This window comes from Calidris pugnax, unplaced genomic scaffold, assembly GCF_001431845.1.
Source record: "Calidris pugnax isolate Ruff unplaced genomic scaffold, ASM143184v1 scaffold314, whole genome shotgun sequence".
NCBI lineage: Eukaryota > Metazoa > Chordata > Aves > Charadriiformes > Scolopacidae > Calidris > Calidris pugnax.
The window spans coordinates 335595-355181 of record NW_015091027.1 but is presented as its reverse complement, the minus strand read 5'-3'; the positions used below and the strand labels follow the sequence as shown (position 1 = coordinate 355181).

The window sequence follows — 19587 nt, the reverse complement described above, 5'->3', positions numbered from 1 at the left end:
GGGTTTAATATTTTTCCTAGAACTTTTTTTTTTTTTTTTTTTTTTTTTAAAACCTGTTTTTCAAAACAAAAAAAAAAAAAAAAAAAAAAAAAAAAAAAATCCCTGACAGGCACCAGGGCTGCTGTCGCTTGCTTCTCGTCAGGCCATTAATCATCCCAGCTTTCACAAGGTGCAGCCCAAGGAGCAGGGGAAGGGCTGTGCAGGGAGACCCTCAGGGCACCTTCCCACCTGGAAATGACCATTCACCTCCCCCGGGCGCTCGTTTGGACTGGACACTGTGCCCCTTCCACACGCTCACATCCCTATAGAATCGACACTACCCCAACGGCAGCTGCAGGATTGGGTCCCCTCTCTGCAAAAACCCTAAAATTAATCAGAAAGCCTGAGTTTGAAAGGGAAACCTAGACATGTATTAGCATCTATGAATGTGTAAATGAGCGGTTATAAAACCCTAGAACACATTTGTGAGCTCTAGATGTGGCAGAGAGGTCTGGCTGATCAAAGAGACAAAGTAAAGGCGAGAAGATAAAATTCTTCCTTAAGGAAGTGGGAATCATTATCCCCATATAATCAGACTCTTAATTACTAGGGCTGGGTCTCAGCCTCCGGTCACTGACAGCCAGGACAGGGGAGGGTAGAGCCCAGCCCTCAAGCCCTCATTATCCAACACATTATTACAGCGTTTGATATATTTGCAACCAGCCCAGAGATGGCACTTACATCAAACTTGGGTCTGGGCACTGGTACCCCACCAGCAGCATCTTTGGTCCTCTCCTCCACAAGCCCCTGAGGAGCTGCTTTGGCCCCAGAGCCGGGCCCTCCTGAGCATCTTCCCCAAACGCAGCCATCCTCTCCTGGATCTCCTGGATCTCCAGCCATCCTCTCCTGGATCTCCTGGATCTCCAGCCATCCTCTCCTGGTTCCCACAACCAACACCGTGCCCTGTCCCCAGACCCACTGCCCACGTGTGGGAATTACAGCAAGGAACTGCTTTTTGCAGAGCCCTGTTAATATTCCACACCAGCATTTCTTTGGCCCCAGCATTTGAATCTCCTCTGCCTTCCCTCACAACTATCCAGGACTCTAATCCTCTGTTTCTTTGTTGCAAGTCACTTTTAGCAGTGATTTTTCATCTTTCCAGTTTACATAAAAGAGAAAAAAGGGAAGTTTTCTTTCTTTCAGCCTACAATAAGCAGAAGGAACAAGGCTGGCATGGGATTCTCTCCCACTATTTCAGAGATAAGGTGCCCTCCTCCCTGCAGCTCCCCAGGAGCCGGTGTTTCGGCTGCCACTGGTCCCCATAGAAACGGAGCTGCTGGACCACGGTCCAGCCGGAGCGGGCACCGGCATCACCGCCCAGCATCCCGCTGCTGCTGGCGGGGAGGAGGAAGGCAGAGGGGGGGGGGATTAAAAAAACCACACTTCTATTTCTGGAAAGCAAGTCAAACAATGACTCAATCATCTCCACACAGTTCATAAATCCCTAATTAAAGGTTTAGCGCTCCTCCCCGCTGCAGATGTTCCAGAGTCCAGCCACACTGAAATCCTGCTCCTGTGCTGGCGCTGCCGAGCCGAGCCCGAGCTGCAGCCCCACTTGCCCGAGACATCTCGAAGTAGCCCTTGGCCAGTGGCCCTGCCTGAGGGCACGTTCCCGTCACCACCGGGATGGACACTGCCCACCCCTGACACAGGCAGAAGGGACGGCAAATTTGAGATGCCTTAAAGGAAATATTCTCCTGTGCCTGACTCTAGCCCCTTTATGATCGGATTGAAAAAGGATGCATTTTTCCTTTATTTTCAAATATACAGCTGAAAGTACCCTCACTGGAGAAAATGGGGAGCTAAGCAGACATCATCTTGCTCTGCATATTCCTTGGCCAGAGGGATAAGGACCTTCTGTTTCTTCAACACCAAAATACCAGACAAAACACTTTCTGCTTCCCCCCCAAACCTCATTTTCCCCATCTTCTGGTCAAATAAATTCAGTCGGAAGCATTCAGGCAAGCCCCTGAAATTCCTGTAAATAACCAGTGAGCTCTCCCTGCCAGAGAGGAGCTCAGGGAGGGTTCTCAGCCTCGGGTTCCTGCTTTGCTGATGGAGCTCCAGCACCTCAGCCCTGCGCAGAAGGGACCGGGCCCAAACTCCGTGCCCTGCGAAGCAGCAGCTCAAGGGGGGTTATTTAAAGATCTCTGCTGCACGGGGGGTTATTTAAAGCAGCTCCAGCAGTGGCTCAGTTGCACGTTGCTCTCTGGAGAGCTCTCAAGAACTATAATAAATACCCACAACTCGACTCATTCCTCATAAAAGTTCTTCTCTCCTAAAGCAGCTTTTCAGAAGACTCATCTGCCCAGTATTTTTTGGGTGCTCCCAGCTCCCAGCCCGCGATCACCTTCCCTCCCATCCTGCCCCAGAGCAAAACCCTTTTCCTTTGCAATTCCCTCCTGCCTTTGTTTTTTTTGTTGTTGTTGGTGGTTTTTTTTTTTAATTACATGAAGTATGACAGCTACATAAAATGTTTTGTTGCCTTGGCAACTGCAATCCACTGGCTTCAGACTGAGTTATAAGGAAGAGGACAGTCTTGACACTAACCAGCAGTAATGAGAACAGCAAAGAGCAGCGGGCAGACCCCTCGCCCAGGTGGGTGGGAGGGCAGCAGGAGGGACCCCGGCCCCCAGCACCTTTTCTTCTGCTTCCCCCCAGGAAAACAGGAGCCAGGAGCCGGCCGTGCCCTGGGACCGAGCCCCAGCGGAAACGGGGCAGAACTACCAGCTCTGGATTTCAAAATTAACTTCCTCTGTATAGAAGAGGCAATCGCTTGTGGAAAGCTACAAAGATGATTTCCGTAGTCCAGATCATGAGCTGTATGAGCTGTTTTACCCCTCTGAATTCTTCTGCCACCTGGTGTTATCACAAGCACCGGCCCCGTGCAAACATTGTGTACAAGGTCCTCTGTGCAGATGACAAACAAGAACTATGGTCATGAGACCTCCCCAACTCATTCTGGGGCCACATCACTGGGTCCAGCCACATCCCGTGGTGCAGACCCCTCAGAGCAGGGGGGCAATAACTGATTCGGGAAAAAAGATACGGGTAACTCGTTCCCTCGGTTCCGTACAGAGGACAACGAAGCTGCAAAAACAGCTTTAAACAAGGAGAGTAAAATTTGGTTACATCCTAATTACGGGGTGGGAAGAGCTTTTGTTGCGCACAAACCCAAGCTGCCCATCTATTGTCTCCGAGTCCTGCGCTCCCCGGCGGGCCTGGAGGGATCCGTGCTGGGCTTGGGGACCGGCCTCAAAGAAAATTGTGTAAGAATGAACAATGGATGGAGGAAATAGAATAATCAGAGCAATTTCCCATAGAAATTGGTCAGACGAATGTCTCTAATTGGCGTTCCATTATTACATTTGTAACACACTTTCTTTTGAATTTATTACTTTCTTTCCTCTAGTACTGAATGCCCATGAAGATCTCTTGGGACCAGATTGAAGTCATTATGAACAAATGATAAGAAACTAAATTTAGAAAGACTGATAAGAATATTAATTTGCAAAAGAAGGAAGGTCCTTAAGAAAAATGTGGGAGTCCTGCAGGCCTCTGCCGCTCTGGTGTTCCCTGCCCAGGCTGGCTCCCTCCTCACCGAGATCAAAGAGAAATGGGCTTTTCTATCAATAATTCACGTGCTCAGAGCTCTGGGGAGCTCCAGGAACGCCCGCAGGTGCCACCGAGCCCTGACACCAAAACACTGCAACGGCGTTTGGCTTCTTGCAGTTTTTGCCAGAGTGTGGCAGAAGGAAACATTTGGGAAAGCAATAGATGCAGAAGGAATTATCTTTCTGCAGAATTGTCTCTGCTAATTGCAGGTGTTTGGAAAACCAAAGCAGGAGGGGCAGGTATAAGAGGGAGGTGTGAGGCACCCTCCCGGCCCTGAAAAGAAGTAGCATCTTTTCTGCACATTTGTATTTCCCGTTTCAAGGCTGCTCTGGCTTGAGATGAACTCCTTTATCTCTGCAATAACACCAGCAGCAACAGCAGCACTAACAACCCAAGCTCAGAAGGACTGGCAGGGGAAAGATACCTGGCAGCTCGGGGCCGGGTGGCACATCAGGGCTGCTCTCACCCCGGGTTTCATGGGGAAGGCTCTCAGCTCCGGTCCCCGGCAGCGGGAGGCTGCAGCACCGGGACACGGAGCTGTTGGTGCCGTCCCACAGGGTCCCACACCAAACCTGGGGAGCAGGGACACACCAGCAGTTCATGTGCTGGGAGAGAAAGGAGATGGAGGCAGCAAGGACCTAGCGAAGGTCCCAGATGGCTCGTGGCACAGCCTCACCCCACATCTCGCCCTCCCAGCCCCATCTCTCTGCCCCACAGCACACCCAGAGGGGGCTGAGCTGGACACCCCTGTCTGCTCTCCTCCCGCCTCACCCCCCTCTGCCCGGAGGCAGGGGGGACACTACCTCATTAGCAAGTCTGACACCATCAGTTCCTCCCGCTAATTGAGATCCGGAGTACGACTACACGCTCAGGTCCAGACAGGGCAGCCTTTGGAAGACATTCAAACGCCCGGCGAATAAATAGGACAGAGCTCAGGTGAGTAATGCCAGGGATCTCTGAAGGTCTGACATCAGCTGGGGAAGGTCTCCGCTTAGCCTTCGGTAGCTTAAGCAAAATTAGACATTAGTACTTATTGCTGGTTCTGCTCATCCTGCCTCATCTTTCAGACTGCCCCTAAAGCCACCTGAAGCATTTCAGTAACTAATGACACCTTTTATATCCCTCTTCTAATCTGGGCGGTCCTGAGTGCTTCAGCCTGAAATGGTTCCCAAAGCTCACATGTAAGTGTATTAAGGGAGATTAGTTCATTAATCTACTCTCTTACCACGTACTTTTATCACTGCATTTTAATAATTTGTACTAATTGACAGAGCAGACTCCCTCCACTCCCTCTCAAAGTTGGGTAATATATAATTGCTCTAATTCACAGCATAAACACTTTCACTTGGAAACACCTAATCCCATTACTCTCCCAGTGGCTCTTCTGAGGTTTAACAGGTGGAAGAAGCTGCAGAGTCTGTATCATTGAGCCCGAACACGAGTGGCACCAAGACCAGACATGGCTAATGTTTGGGTCGCTGCTGCCCCTCTCTCCTCCTCCCATCCCACACCAGCAGGTGCTGGTCTGAGAAGAGGACGGGACGTTATTTGGGTTCCCCAGCACCTTCTGACAAGTCTCCCTGGGGATGGACAGGAAACCTAGAACCTGGCTGAGGACACGGGGAATCGATGCTCAAAGCTCTAAGGTGTCTCTGTGCTGTGAAGGCACATGGTGCTGCCGTGAGCAGAGTCAGGGGGGGCTCCTGCCCAAAAGCCAGTACCCCAAGAAGGTCAGGCTGAGGACAAGGGGATTGATAGCCTTGTGGGGGACAGGAGGGGTCTTCAGGAGAGAAGGAAGATAGGAACATGCCCTTAACATGCATTCCCTCTCCAGCAGGAGCTCCCATCCCTGCCGCATCCCCAGGGTCCCATCCCCAGCTGAGCCTGCAGGATCATCCCGGAGGCTGCAGCAGAACCCAGGAAACCAGGACAAAGCTCCAGCAGCGAAAGGCAGGGGCTGCCTGGGAAGCAGGACGGGCTGACAGCAGGTTTCAGCAGGGCTTGCTGTGACTGGCAGGAAATTAAGAGCCAAGAGCACCCCTGGCTGCGGTGGGGCCGCAGGAAGCCCCCCCCCGGGTCAGCCCTGCCCTGCTCACGCCGGAGGTGCTGCCGATATCTGTGTCTGCAAAACACCCAGAGCTCCCCAGATGACAGGGCTATCAGAGTGTAAAGCATCGTTATTATACATATCTATATATATATTCATCCAGGCAGAGGCAGGCGGACAGGAGGCCACCGGGAAAAGCAGGAAGGTACCCACTTGGTCTGATGTTTGGAGCCCTTCAGGTGCGCGTGGTACTGCTCTATGGAGTTCAGGGTGACGCTGCAGATGTTGCACGTGTAGCTGCGCTTCAGCCCTGCCGAGAGAACCCAGAGTCGTTAATTGTGCACTGCCCTCGTTACCGGCTGCGCGACTCGGTGTGGGCAAGCTCGGGGCTGCACCGGGAGGAAAAACACCTTCAGAATCGCTATTCAGAACCCAAAAGGCAGCTGCAAAGTACAAATGAGTGAAAGTGGCTGAAGAAGGAGAGGGAGAGAGGGGATAGGGAAAAAAAAAATAAAAAGCATTAACCCTTGCCCTCAGCAAACTTCTAATTAATTAGAAAGTACTCAGATCTCTCATTTAATTTCCCAGACGTTCCTTCTTACAGTAACCCATCTATTTACTTTTCCAGGCCAGGGTATCCAAGCATTAGTGAAGCCCAAAGGAATATTTTTAAAAGGCACAGACCGAGCAGGACCCAAGCAGGGTTCAAAGGCAAATCCCTCCCGGGGACCGCGGTCCCTGCAGCTCCTCAGCGCGGGCGTCCCTCCCCGGTGGCTTCCTCAGAGGTCACTGCACTCAGACTAACGAGCACACCCAGCCCCATTTATTCCCCTGGTGTTTCGGCAGCAAGCACAATCCAGGGCAATTCCTCGTTTGTGTATTTAGGTGCCAGACCATTTAGGAACTTTGGGTTTTTCCCCAGAGGGATCAGCTCTGATTTATCCACTGCAGGGAAGGGCTGTGTTTGCTGGATGCAGCGTCCTCCGTCGGGAGGTCGGGGCTGGAGCCTGGTGTGGGTACCGGGTGCCCACCTGAGAGCTGGGGCCAGGAGCCTGGGGGATTTACTGGCCACAAAACCTGTCTGCAGCCCCCACTCAGCTAATTTTAGTCCTTCACAGATAGAACAACAAACAACCATTTATAAAGCTGATCTCTTGCTGCTGGCCACCCGAGTACCACCGGGCGAGAAACAGCATCTCAGGGGGCCCACAGCAGAAACTGCCGGAACTTTGGCTGGTTTTGTTTGATTTGGGTTTTTTTTACCTTCTCACACATCTCTCTGCTGCCTGTGCAACTTCCCATGGCATTGTCTATTTGATTGCCGCAGTTAGAAGTGATTTTCCAAGTAAATATACTGCATTTTGGTTTACCGCTGTGATTTGCAGAGTGCGATGCGAGTGCAGCAGCACAGGGGCCGAGTGAGGGTGGGAGCAGACGGGGCCAGCAGCTGCACCAAACACCCCCAGAGCGACAGAAAGGGGGTCCCTGCCCCGTCCTGTGCCCCGAGAGGGGGTTGCTGCAGCAGGGACCCCCCCGCCGAGGAGCAGCACCCACAGCTGGGTGAGACGGCACCTCTCCTGACGCACTGCTCTGCTGCCGGGCACAGATCGCAGGGAAGGAAAAAAAACAGGCAATTAAGCAGATTCATGCACATCTCACAGAGAAGCTGCAAAGCCATTTATAAGGGAAGTCACAGAAACAGCCTCTCGGCACATTCACTGGGAAACATCCGAGCTGAAGAGCTAAACCCAGCAAAATCAGCCTGTGCTTTGCTTATTCAGTGAACATCAAACTTCTCGTCTGTGAGACACACACCCTCTGCAGACAAGACATTTATTCACCTGAGGAGTCTGCAGGCAGGGAGCAGGCACAGAGACTGCGGGATTCGAGCGGCAGGTTCTGCCGGCACAAGCACGGTAACAGGAGAAGAGGCACCTTTCTCTGTCTGCAGCTCCAAACCTTGTTCAACTAATTGTCACGTATGGTAAAATAAGCAAGAGACAGGAGATGATTTATGGACATAATAAAAATTGCTCATTTAAAATTGTAATAGCTTTTACATTGCTACCAAAGTACATTTTTTTAGATGGAGACTGATACTCGAGCTGGGACAGTTACTACGGCTTTTCTTCTGACACCACCCCTTCCACTCCTTGTTATTTCAGACCTTCTGATAAAGCAAATTGTCCTGGGTCGGTCTCAGGGAAGGGGGAAGCCCAGGGTTACGGGGGCAATCCCTGTACAGCACAGCCTGAGAAAAACAGCCACCTGAGATGCCCAGGGAGAGACAAAAACCGCTATTCTCAGCACTATTTATTGCACTAAATAGGAAAATGATTTCTTCCTCAATAAGTAGCTTGCATCTCAGAATTATAATTTAATGACTTAAGGTTGAGAGTATTTTCAGGTCTCAGCAGAACAAGGAAATTAAGACTCTGCCACCTCTGAAAAGCTGAAAATCTAAAAATAGGAAGCCAGCAGACAGCAACAACCAGAGGTGAAGGAAAAAAGGCCTTTTCCCAAGACACGTGCTGCCCAGGGGCTGCTGAAAATGGCTGATAATATTTTTTATTTGTGTCAGTTTAGATTTCCTGGGAAAATGCAGGGTTTGGTCCATTTCTGAGGCATTTATTCTTAGTGCCCCAATGCACTCCTCCCTGCCTGGGGAGAGGAGATCACCCTGCTTAGCACATGATAGATCAAGCAATTATGTACACTGTTGTTCTGCTTTGCCCTTCTAGACGGGTTTTCGCCCAAAACATTCTTCAATGACTTTTGCAATCACAAAAGAACATGATGCTCCCGGGGAAGCTCCTCCACCTGCAAAAGCTGCAAAAGCAGATTTGATTCTTTCCCTTTTTTTTTGCCTTTTTTTTTTAAAATTTCTTTGTCCTTCCATAAGGAAGCGACCTGCGCCAAGAGACAGCCACTAGCTGGGCTCAAAACCTATTTTTTTGCAGGAGAAAATGAGAAGTCTCTTTTAGGAACCACGACAACAACAAAAACAGGTCTTTGCCCTTCTCCACACCCGACGTTCCTGATCCCTGTGCTTTGGGAGCACGAAGGGCAGGAAAACAAAACACTTTCTGGTTTCTACAAATGGAGCGAACCTGGGGACAAGGGGGGGATACAAACCCGAGCTTGGGAGCGTCCCCGGGGCAGGACGGGGCTCTCCCCTCTTCCCAGCAGCGTACCTACAATTTAGCTCTGTTATTCTTTCACCTTGGGAAAAGCGTACAGTGATTTCAGGGCAGAATTACAGAAAGTCATTCCTCTGCCTCATCTAACACATTTTCAGTGGAAGCCAGAGTGCAGCTGGACGTACCTCAAACGCCTGTTTCCCCCCTGGACACCCCTGGGGGAGGGATGGCGATGGGGGCTCCTGCTCCCGGGATGTAGAGCAAAATTGACATGAATTAAGCAAATAAACACAGACCTAAGCGTTCCCGCCCCCCCCGGTGCTGTTGTCTCTCAGCATGCTGAGTGTCAGAGAGTGATTTCTTCTCTCCTCCCCTGCTTTGTATTTTAACATCCTAACGGCTCCCTCGGCATCACGGCCCGCACCGGCATCGCTGACGTGACGCGCACGCCGGCCCCACAGCAAACCCCTGATGCTAAAGCTATTTCTCTCCTGTCCTCCTAGGAAAAAAGGGAATTGCAAATTTTAGAGTCTCTGTGGTCGGGTTTTTGCTTTGCACTGATTCACTTCCATGAACACCAGAACAGACCATTTCAAGCTTAATTGAAGGGCTCTGCTTAAAAATACCCGAGTTGTGGGATTCCTACCACGGGCTGCTGCGCTCCTGAGGAACACTTTTAATGTACCATGTAATAGTCTCTTTTGCCTTTCCACTGTGCTATTTCTTTGCACAAATTGTTAAAACAATTCATTTAGAACAAGTAATGTATGGCATTCTCAAATTCAATCGGTTTATGCTTACCACAATTAACTATACACACACTTACCACTCCCCAGCTGTACCTACAGACTCCGAAAAAAATCACTTTTTCGTCTTTGAACCTCAGACACCAGCTGTACAAACGCTCCCACTTTTCTCAAACACCTCATATGTCTCTTACCTAGGAATTTGGGCCAACGTAAAGTAAAACATCCTCTTTAAAAAAATATTTCAAAACTATTCAGGTAAGCACCGGAAAACAGCAGGTAAGGGATAATGGAGAAGTATTTAAATAGTCACCTATATTTGCATGTGTCGGAACAAAAATCAAATACACTCACAGATGCTGTCCCTGCCGAGCCGACTCTGGCTGCAGCGGCAACGGTGCTACTGCAGAGCCTCTCCCCGGAGCTGGCAGCTCCTCTCTCCTTTTTCCAGTTGAGGGGCACCAAAATATGGTCCAGCCCTGCCCCGGGGAGGACGGGGCAGCAGTGACACCCCCACGGGCTGCGCCTTCACCCCGGGGCCAGGCCACGATCCCCGCACCACAGAGATCCCGACCGGGGACCTGAGACACCGGTAACACTTTAAATTAAGGTAATAAGGTTCTAATGCTCAGCAGCTAATTTAACAGCATACATTAACAGCAGCCTTATTGAATCTTAATTACTTGTGTAGGTGGAAACGCCACCAGCGATTACAGCTCTGAACTGGGGACACTGAGGGTTTTCCAGCAGCACGTCAAGGCTGCTCGTGGTGATGAAGGAGGGGGAATCCTGTCCCCACGTCCAGCAGTGGGGACTCTTCCCACCGGTTGGAAAACACAGCCATGGAACAGGCCAGGTCTGTGGGCTCGCTCGTGGCCAGCAGAATCCCAGGGTTGTGTTCCAGATGGATGGAGACATTGCCCAGGCTGGACCAGCTGGTGGGGAAGGGGCCAGAAGCTGCTCTGCAGCAGGACAGGGGCTGCAGGACCTCTCAGCCTGACTCCAGCATCCTGAGACGGGCTGGATGGGAAAGGTCTTGTGTGTGGCATGAACTCCACCAAAACCAGACACGGAGAAAGGAAACCAGCCTCAGGTGAATGCAGGCTGAAACCACAGGCACAGAACATCAGGACACCAGAACATCACCTCCAGAACATCAGAATTAACAGTATTAGATCTCACTGGAGCTTAGCAAAGCTGCCAGTTTGGCATAAAATGCCCCCAACCGAAGCAAGCTGAGTGCAGCACGAGCTCAACAGGGAGCCAGCAAGAGGGGGGTCCCTGCCTGGGCTGGGAAATGCTGTGCCCACTCTGTATTCACATCCCCACCACACATCAGCATTCCCTCCCCTGCACCATGACATGCACTCATGTAAAATGGAATGTGCTCCTATATCCATTAAATAAAATATTAACAAGTAAAGTCATTAATGTCATTCTGCATAAAATGCATTAAAACGCATTCCAGGGGAGTACTTGTTAAATCGCTCTTTACTAACCAAAAGTGACAGCACAGAATGAAAAGTATTTATAAGGCATACAAAGAAATTATGAGCTGAGAAGGAAAATGAAACTCAGCTCTTTGCCTGATTTTTCAAGATAGCATCTGCAACTATGACAATTTACCTGCAAATACAAAGCCTTCAGGTGACAACATCCCTGTGCAGCCGTCCCCATCCTGCTTTACTGCAGAGGCTGCTGTGTTTTATTTTAGGGATTCACAGTGAATTCCCTTGAGAGGCACCAGCTTCTGCTCCAGAGCCCGGTGCCTGCCTTGTCCATCAGGGGCAAAATGCCCTGGGAAGAAAAGCCACGGTCCTGCTGTGTACAGGGTCCTGTCACACAGGGCTGGCCCCAAATCTGTCTCCATCACTATGTAAAATTCAGATTTTTCTGGCAGGCTTCTGGGAGAGCCCAGGGTGCCCTGGAAAGCCCTCCTCTGCCACACAAGAGGCACCCAAGCGCAGGTTATGGAGGCTGGGGAGATGAAGGAGGGTCTGTCTGCACGTGGAATCTTCTGCTCAGCCTGTTCACACAAAGGTGTAGCACAGGAGAGGACACACCGAATCCACTCAGCGAAGCCCAGAGGTTCCAACACCCCACCAGCACGTGGGCTGTGGGACTGGGCATCGCACCTAACGCGGCTTTGACCCCATGCAGACCAGAGAAATACTGCCATTAGTGGGGTTTCTTTGTCCTTTTTTCCCCCTATTTCTCATTTCTGAGAAGAAAATAGACTTCAAAATTGCAGGATGAGCACTTGGCAAGAAGAATCAATGCTTTTGTTTCCTATAAATATCAATTCTCCAAAAATATATTTCTATTCTTATTTCTCCAAATACACATTCATATTTATCAATAAATATTTTACTATAGCCATTATCAAAACATCAAAGGCTGCTGAAATGTTGTACTTCAACTGACACTGCTCGTTCCAAGCTCACACAATGCATCAAATGTTCGTCTCCCACAGTAGTCAAAATAGAATTAATATTTAAGTTGTGACGGAAGGAGCCACCAGGGGTAGCGTGGAAAGGAAATGAGTTTGCATTCTAGTGAGTACTGAGGGAGCAAAAGAAGGGAGCAGGGGGAGCACAGGGTTTACAATCCCACCACACTCGGATGGACACTGGAATCCACCAGAAGTGATGGTCAGACAAGATCTCACTGACAGCCTGGGACAGACCACCGCTGGTCTCCAAAATGCCGCTCTTATCATTTCTCTTGACTCAGATACGGCTTTATCTGCCAAGGTAAGGCTATTTCCTGGGACATGAGGCAGATCTCTGTCCCATCGTGGCTGTTGCAGGGATCTGCCTTCTACATCCGTGAGGATCTGCTCTCGCCCCCCAGCTGAAGGCCCACAGGAGAGCACATCACACCCCTTGGCCAAGAGGAGCTGTACAGAAGAGGGTTTCCCCGCTGTTCTGCTCCCACAGGAGGGACAGGCTTTGGGGGACACCCTGGGCAGGCTCAGGGACATCTCCTGGGCTCACCAGGCCCGGCCGAGCTGCTTCTCGGCCTCAGAGAGCACTGGGCACCCCCGAACTGCACCCAGGAGACCAGAAGTGGCTTCCCCTGTCCCCGGGGCTGTGCAGAGCCCGGCTCTGCTGTCCCCCTCTCCTGCAGCCCACGGGCACTGGCAGCACCACCTGGATCCATCTGCAAGTCCCAGCCCTGCCCAGAACCACCGCAAAGTTAAAAACCAACACGGGCTGATGAGTAAGTAAATCCCTCCAACTCCAGTTCTCCCAGGCACAAGCTAAATGAATAAAACACTTCACAATTGATTTATTTACAGTTAATGACATCCTCAGCCACTCTCGAGCTTGGCACAGTTCAAAGTACTAAGCACTTCCATGTTATTGTCCCAGGTTTTATTTCCCCGCATATTTTCAACCGCGGGCAGTGACTCAGCCCCATGAATCATTTATGGCATTGTGAGTCACACTAGGTAGCACATGAAGGATCTGGATAACCATTACAAGGTTTATTTGAGATCAAGAAATGCACAATATACTGCATAGTCATTAGTATTTGAAGGAAAATTATTTCATTTAGCAAGGAAAAAAAAAAAAGACATTTTAAAATGTTAATGCAATGTCTTGCTGGCAAACCAGACGGCCTCTCCCCCATGGGTCTGAAAATCAAACCCGCACTTTTTCCTCAGTCTGCTTCAATCAAATACTGTGTGCAACAGGATTATAATCAAGACCACAGAGAAAACTTTCAACAGGAGTCTCATACCTCTCCTCCTGTAATTACACCTCTATATTAAAAATGTGCTTTGTTCAGAATCCTCAGCCGGTACAAATTAGCACATCTCCATCAACAGGCACAGTGTGATGGAGCTGGTCCTTCATCAGCGCCAGGCACGGCTGCCACCAGGACCGGGGATGCCTGGGGGCTGTAGGAGGGACCAGGAGGGACAAGGGATGCTCAGGGGCTGCGGGAGGGACCAGGATGCTCAGGGGATGCTTGGGGGTAGCAGGAAGGATGGGATGATGCTCGGGGGATGCGGGAGGGACGAGGAGGGACCAGGATGGTCAGGGGATGCTCGAGGGCTGCGGGAGGGACTGGGGATGCTCAGGGGGCGGGAGGGACCAGGATGCTCAGGGGATGCTCGAGGGCTGCAGGAGGGACTGGGGATGCTCAGGGTCTATGGCAGCCTTGGTACCAGCTGTAGCTCCATACAAAGGGGTTTCCCTCCCGGAGGGGTACAAGGCCCAAATCCGTGTGACCCTGGGCACAGCCCCCGCAGAGACCCCATGGGTGCCAGAGCCCCTCCCAGTGGGGCTGGGGCAGACAGATGGACAGACGGGTGGACAGACAGATGGATGGCTGCTCTCCCTTCAGCGGGAACACAGAAAACTTGTGTTTAACATACCCACAGCAAATGCTCAGTTCCTCTTTTCTGCTGCTGACCCAGGGCCATGGCAGTGTTTTACAAGCACTAATTAGATCACAGAAGACAGCTAATGCCCTGCTCTGCACTGGGGAGATGCAGGGAGCGCTCTGCCTCCAGCAACAAACATCCCTGTCCCCGTTTCCCCGCGGGCCAAGAGCTTCCACGTGCTCTCCCCTCAGCTCACAGGGATAGTCCGGATTTGCTGGAGGACAGAAGTGTGTGCTAATGGAAGGGACTATTTTAGGAAGAGGCAAAAGAAATACCTAGGAAACAACTTTTAAAGGATGCTGGAACTGCAGAGCGTCATCTTACAGGAGGGGATTTTTTTCTTTTTACCGTAGCGAGAACCTGATGAAGCAGGAAGAGCCCCACGGTGTTCCCTGCACCAGTTCACCAGAGGAATGGTGACCAGAGAGGGCAACGACGGCTTCACCGTGGCCACTCGACACCACGGGGAGCAGGTCCCTGCTCTCTGCACCCCGGAGCTCTCACCTCTCAGCTCTCCCAGGTCCAGGGTCTTCCCCAGCTGCTCCAGGAGGTCGGCCCTGGCTGCGTTCTTCTTGTGCTTTTTGCCGTCGTAGTGCTGCTGTGCCATCATGGGGTTGTTGAACCAGGCCGCGCAGAGCTGGCAGTACCGGTCCGAGTCTCGCCGCTGGTGCGGTGCCGGCACCACCGCCGGACTCGCCGGGAGCGGCTGCTTGAGGGAGCCCAGGGTGGTTTCTGTAAGAGGAAACATTCAGACATGAGCTCCTCCAGCCTGGCGCTGCCGCCTGAGCAACAGCAGGCCCTCGGGCAGATCCCGCGTCAGACACCGGGAATAATTAGCAGCAGTTACAGGGTCCCACTGGATATTTTGAATGGCACTGCTCGGAAATCCACCATTCCTCATAAAAAAAGCAGCATGAAAGGATAGCACCTGACTGTTCCTTAACTCTCTGCACATCCCTGGCTGGGAAAGGGGGATGCTCTCATTGCAGACACGTGGCTTATTGCTGTTGTGACTAAACCTGCTAAACTTACCCTGCTCAAATTGCTACTTCCAAGAAAAATTGCCAGTGGAGAATAAACAAAACATGCAAAGCCACCTACTTCTCAAGACAGAGAGACAGATTTATCATTATCTCAGGATTCTTATTTTTCAATTTATTTGGTCTCGGTAAGAACAGGGAAAGCTGTAGTAATTGTAAATTGTCACACATGAAAAAAAATACTCAATAGTCAGTCCCTTAATTCAAGTATCTTCACATTGTGAATTGACAGGTACCAGGAACCATGACCTTAATTTAATCCCATTTTCCTTCAGATTCACCAGGAGGTCACCACAAACACAATCCCCAAATAATTTCAAAGAAAAATGTGTGATCAGTCTTTACATAATGGAGCTGCACCTTGTTGGCCCCAGTTTTCCTACTTTGTACAATATAAGTCACAAAGCCATGGAAAAACAGTTTAAAGTAAAATAAAAGTTCAGGTAACATTGGGATACAAATATATACAATGACTAGCACTTAATTATCACACCTCATTCAAAAATTCCCTTTTATGTGGTTTTCTTTTTCTTTTCTTTTCCAGATGAAATGTCTGCTATCTAAATAATTAACAAAGCACTCTGTCTGTGATACAAGAATAGGCACATTTTAAGGTGGTGAAGAGGAGCTCGGTCGCTCTCCTTTGATCAAGAGCTCCGTGCTAATTCCAGCTGAGCCCTGATGAGAGCACGGGCTGGCAAGTGATGAACCCACCTCAGTGTCTGACACCGGGAATGGCAGCAATGAGCAAGACAGGGGTATATTTAGATGCGTAATTACCACTGAAGCCCACTGCAATTGACTCCATGGCTGAAGAAAGTTAATATTGTTATAAATCTTCTGCTGACCTGCCTGGGAAGGGACGTCCATTAACCTTCATCGAGGAAACTGTATCTTACATATAACGTTACATACAACCTTATCAATTTCCAGGCGTTTATGAGCCTCTATTGTTTTTGATGACACTTGCCAAGGTATCAGAGTTCCGTGCCCAGAGGGTTGCTGAGGCACCATCGCCCTTCTGGCCTTGGAGAAACACCTGGAGAAGAGCTTCCTCGCTGCTGCTGCTGCTGCTACCAGCACGAGCACCACGAGCTCTTTCGGGGATTAGTTAATAAAGTGATTACACCATGGGAAGATATTTCCTTTCCTCATTCTGCTGTCTCACCAACTGCCTGCTTGTTTGGATTCATTTCACCCCCCCTGAGGATTCCCCTGCCTCATCTCTGCCACTCCCCGTTCCACTACCCGCGTTAGGGACCGAGGGCAATGCCAGAGAAGAACGTTCTCCTCTGCCCCGGGGCCGCACCTGGACACGTCCCAGCTCTGTCCTGCTGCCTCCAGGAACCTGCTCCCGGCAGGGCTCAGAAGGACCCAGCTGTGTCCTGATCCCAAAGCCAACATCTGTCCTAACACCCACAGTTCCATCAGGAGAAACGCACCCCCAGCCCCTCCGAGGTGCCCACACCATCGAGAGGGCAAGTGCACCAGAGACCCAGGACCCACGCACGGTGATTAAGGAGAAGATGGGGAAACAGCACTGTTGCCCGTCCAAACTGAGACCGTGCAGACTTTGCACATGCCTGACCCATGAAGACCAAGTGTTGCTCGCCTGTCACACCCCGAGGACCCTCTGCAGGGACCCCACACGCCCCGAGATGCTGTGGGGACACGTCCCCCCGTGCAGACTTTGCACATGCCTGACCCATGAAGACCAAGTGTTGCTCGCCTGTCACACCCCGAGGACCCTCTGCAGGGACCCCACACGCCCCGAGATCCTGCCCGGGCACCGGGACTGGGCTGCAGAGACGTTCGGGCGTCTGGATTATAAACAACCCCTTACTACGGCAGTCCTGGAGCTCTGTGATAGAGCTGACTTGCTGCTCTCCAGGCCCCAGGCTATAAAGTTAAATCTATCAGATTTTGGTCAGCTTTCTCCTTGTTTATACGTTACAGCTGCTGCCAGAGGGGAACCGGGGCGGCTGGAGCTGGTGGTGTCGGCAGGAGTTACATCTCTGCTCGCTGAGAAATGCCACTGGAGCATCCTCTGCTGCCCCACAGCCAGCCCGGGGGGCTCGGAGGGGCTGGTGGCTCTGCCCACCCGACAGCACTGCGGGGACCCCCACTCCTGCTTCGGGACCCCCATCCCACCCATCCCTGCTCTGAGCCCCCCACAGCAGAGACCCCGCACAGACCCAGCGCGGACCCTCGGCCACCCCCCACGGGCTCTCAGGGGCAGGGAGCTGTTCCCCACAACACAACACACTTTCCTGCAAAGCCACGTTCCTCAGGTTCCTTCACAGCCACCGCCAGCCCCAGGGTGTGCTGAGCCCAGCCGACAGCTAATGAAAACATCCCCAGCCTCCCAAACCCTCCTGAAGAAAAACAGATGAACGTCGACTTCTCCACGCATGTGGATTATCATTTTGAAATGCGCTACATAAACTACAACAGAACAGAAAATATCATCATTCCCCGAGCAGCGACACGAAAATTAATAATAAACACTCACAAAACGTCAAATGTTAAAAATGTTTCTCCATCTAAAACACAAACATAAAAGCTGCTAGTTTGACTATTTCAAGTATTTCAAATGCTAAATAGCTCATGACAGTCTGCCTTACGTAGCCTTTTGCTGTGGGAGGGAAGTGAGAAAGTCTTACTTTGCTGCAAGAAGCAAAATATAAAGTTAGAAACACTTTAGCACTCTGGCAATGAACTAATGTTTGACTTATTTCTTGCATGCAAAGCTTTTTATTCATAGCTGTATTTAAATGGCACCCAACTTTTTATCATTGCCACTCCAGGAACTGAGCAGGAAAATGAGAAAGCCACTGAGCCATGACAGCGGGGCACGGGAGAAATTCACTTTTCCTGAGAAGACAACTCCAGGACCAAGGCAGACACCGGGACCCTCCCACCCAAACCTGGAACCACTCGCTGTGTCCCCTCCAGCACCAACGCAAACCCCACACTGCGAATTACAGAACAAGAGGGTAAAAAACCCACGGTAACTTTCCCTGCCGGTAAAATCATACCCTTATTCCTCACCCCAAACACAGGGGACTCCGAGCCGGCATCACCCCCCGGGAGCCAGCGCTGCCGGTGCCGAAGGGCCAACGCCACCTTCCCCCGGCAACGCACTCGGATGGATGAAGGCAGCAGCCATTTCCCGCCACAATTACTTGTTTTATAACCCATAGTGGTGACTGGATGTGAGCTGACAGAAGAGGTTGGAGATGACTAGAGAAATCCATCAGCGACAGTGGTGACATAAAGCCTCTGAGAGCTACAACCTCGTACAGCAGGAGCAACAGAAAAGATCACAAATATTCCGCTGTAGGGATGAGACATCGCTTTCCTATTGTGAAAAACCCACTGTTAAAGCACTTCTCCCTCTCCTAAAAGCACCAGCAGAGAAATGAGAGATCTGTATTTCATTAGGATGATAAAATTGAAGGGGAAGTTATAACTCCACAAGGGGACTGAGAATAGACGTAATTTTCTACGGGATTGGTGAGACAGAAACCCCAGAATATTGAGCAATGGGTCTGTTGGGAGGTGGAATGTGGTCTCCAGCATGTCCATGTGCGTCTCCAAAACAGGCCAGACCCTGCTGAAGGCAGGTGAGGGACGCTTTAGGTTCAGATGATGGAGAGCACGATGGATTGTGCAGGAGGAGCATGGGGCAGGAGAGCCGTGAGGGCATCGAGCGGGATGGGGGTTCTGCGCAGCGGCTCCAGGTCCTCGTGCCTCAGAGCCACCACCAGGAACAGATTCCAGTCACAGACATTTTTCACCTTCACTGAGAGCATTACAGATTTTTCAATGCTTTTTTTTTTTTAACTCGAAAATGCTGCTCTTCAAGCAGCTTAAGAATTCTTCCTAAATTTCCCCTGCAGTCTCAACTGCATTCATTAGTCTTCATTTCACCCCCCAAATTCATTTTGTTACTGTGCAATTTAAAGAGATGCCGCGCTCCACAGAGGCAATGGTACATCTGTGTGAATGAAATCACTTCTGCAAAGACACTTGTGCAAAGAATTTCACAAATTCATTCCACCCTTCACACACAGACCCACAATTTAAGAAAATGGTCAACACAGGACTTCACAATTTAGGGTACCAGAATAAATTTTGTGCAGGTCTTAAAGTCAGGCATTGGGATGAGGAGGTTATTACCTATTTTGACTTGCCTATTGCCACTAAAACACCCTTTCGGATTGACTGTAGATGTTTAATCTCAGCCATAATGACAGCACTCAGGGAACTCTGAAAACATTTTAAGATATTTTTTTTTTAATTAAAAGATAGTTCAAATATTTGTATAGAGTCTCCTCTCAGGAGCACCCAGCACCCTCAGGGCTGTCGTGGTCAGCTCCCAGGACTCGTGAGCACCAGCACCTCTGAAGCTCTGTCCCAGAGACTAAAAGCTCCCCAGTGCCAGCCATGAAGGACTGGGAGAAAAATCCAGTGTAAAAATGCTGGGTGACTGTAGCAAGCCCAGAAAAACGCTGTGTCCAAAGGGCACGTTTCTGAGAACTACTGGAGAGCGAGAAAGTGC

General features: G+C 50.5%; 1 protein-coding gene across 2 annotated transcripts in view; it reads right to left on the bottom strand.

Moving 5' to 3' along the window:
* Positions 1 to 19587, bottom strand: part of ZMAT4 (zinc finger, matrin-type 4) — a 61648-nt gene that overhangs the window by 2060 nt on the left and 40001 nt on the right. For both annotated transcript variants that reach the window (XM_014955938.1, XM_014955940.1), the window contains 2 exons: positions 14488 to 14715; positions 5915 to 6011 (listed from right to left, as the gene is read on the bottom strand). In XM_014955938.1, coding sequence (XP_014811424.1) covers positions 5915 to 6011; positions 14488 to 14715 — 325 coding nt within the window. The remainder of the gene's footprint in view (positions 1 to 5914; positions 6012 to 14487; positions 14716 to 19587) is intronic.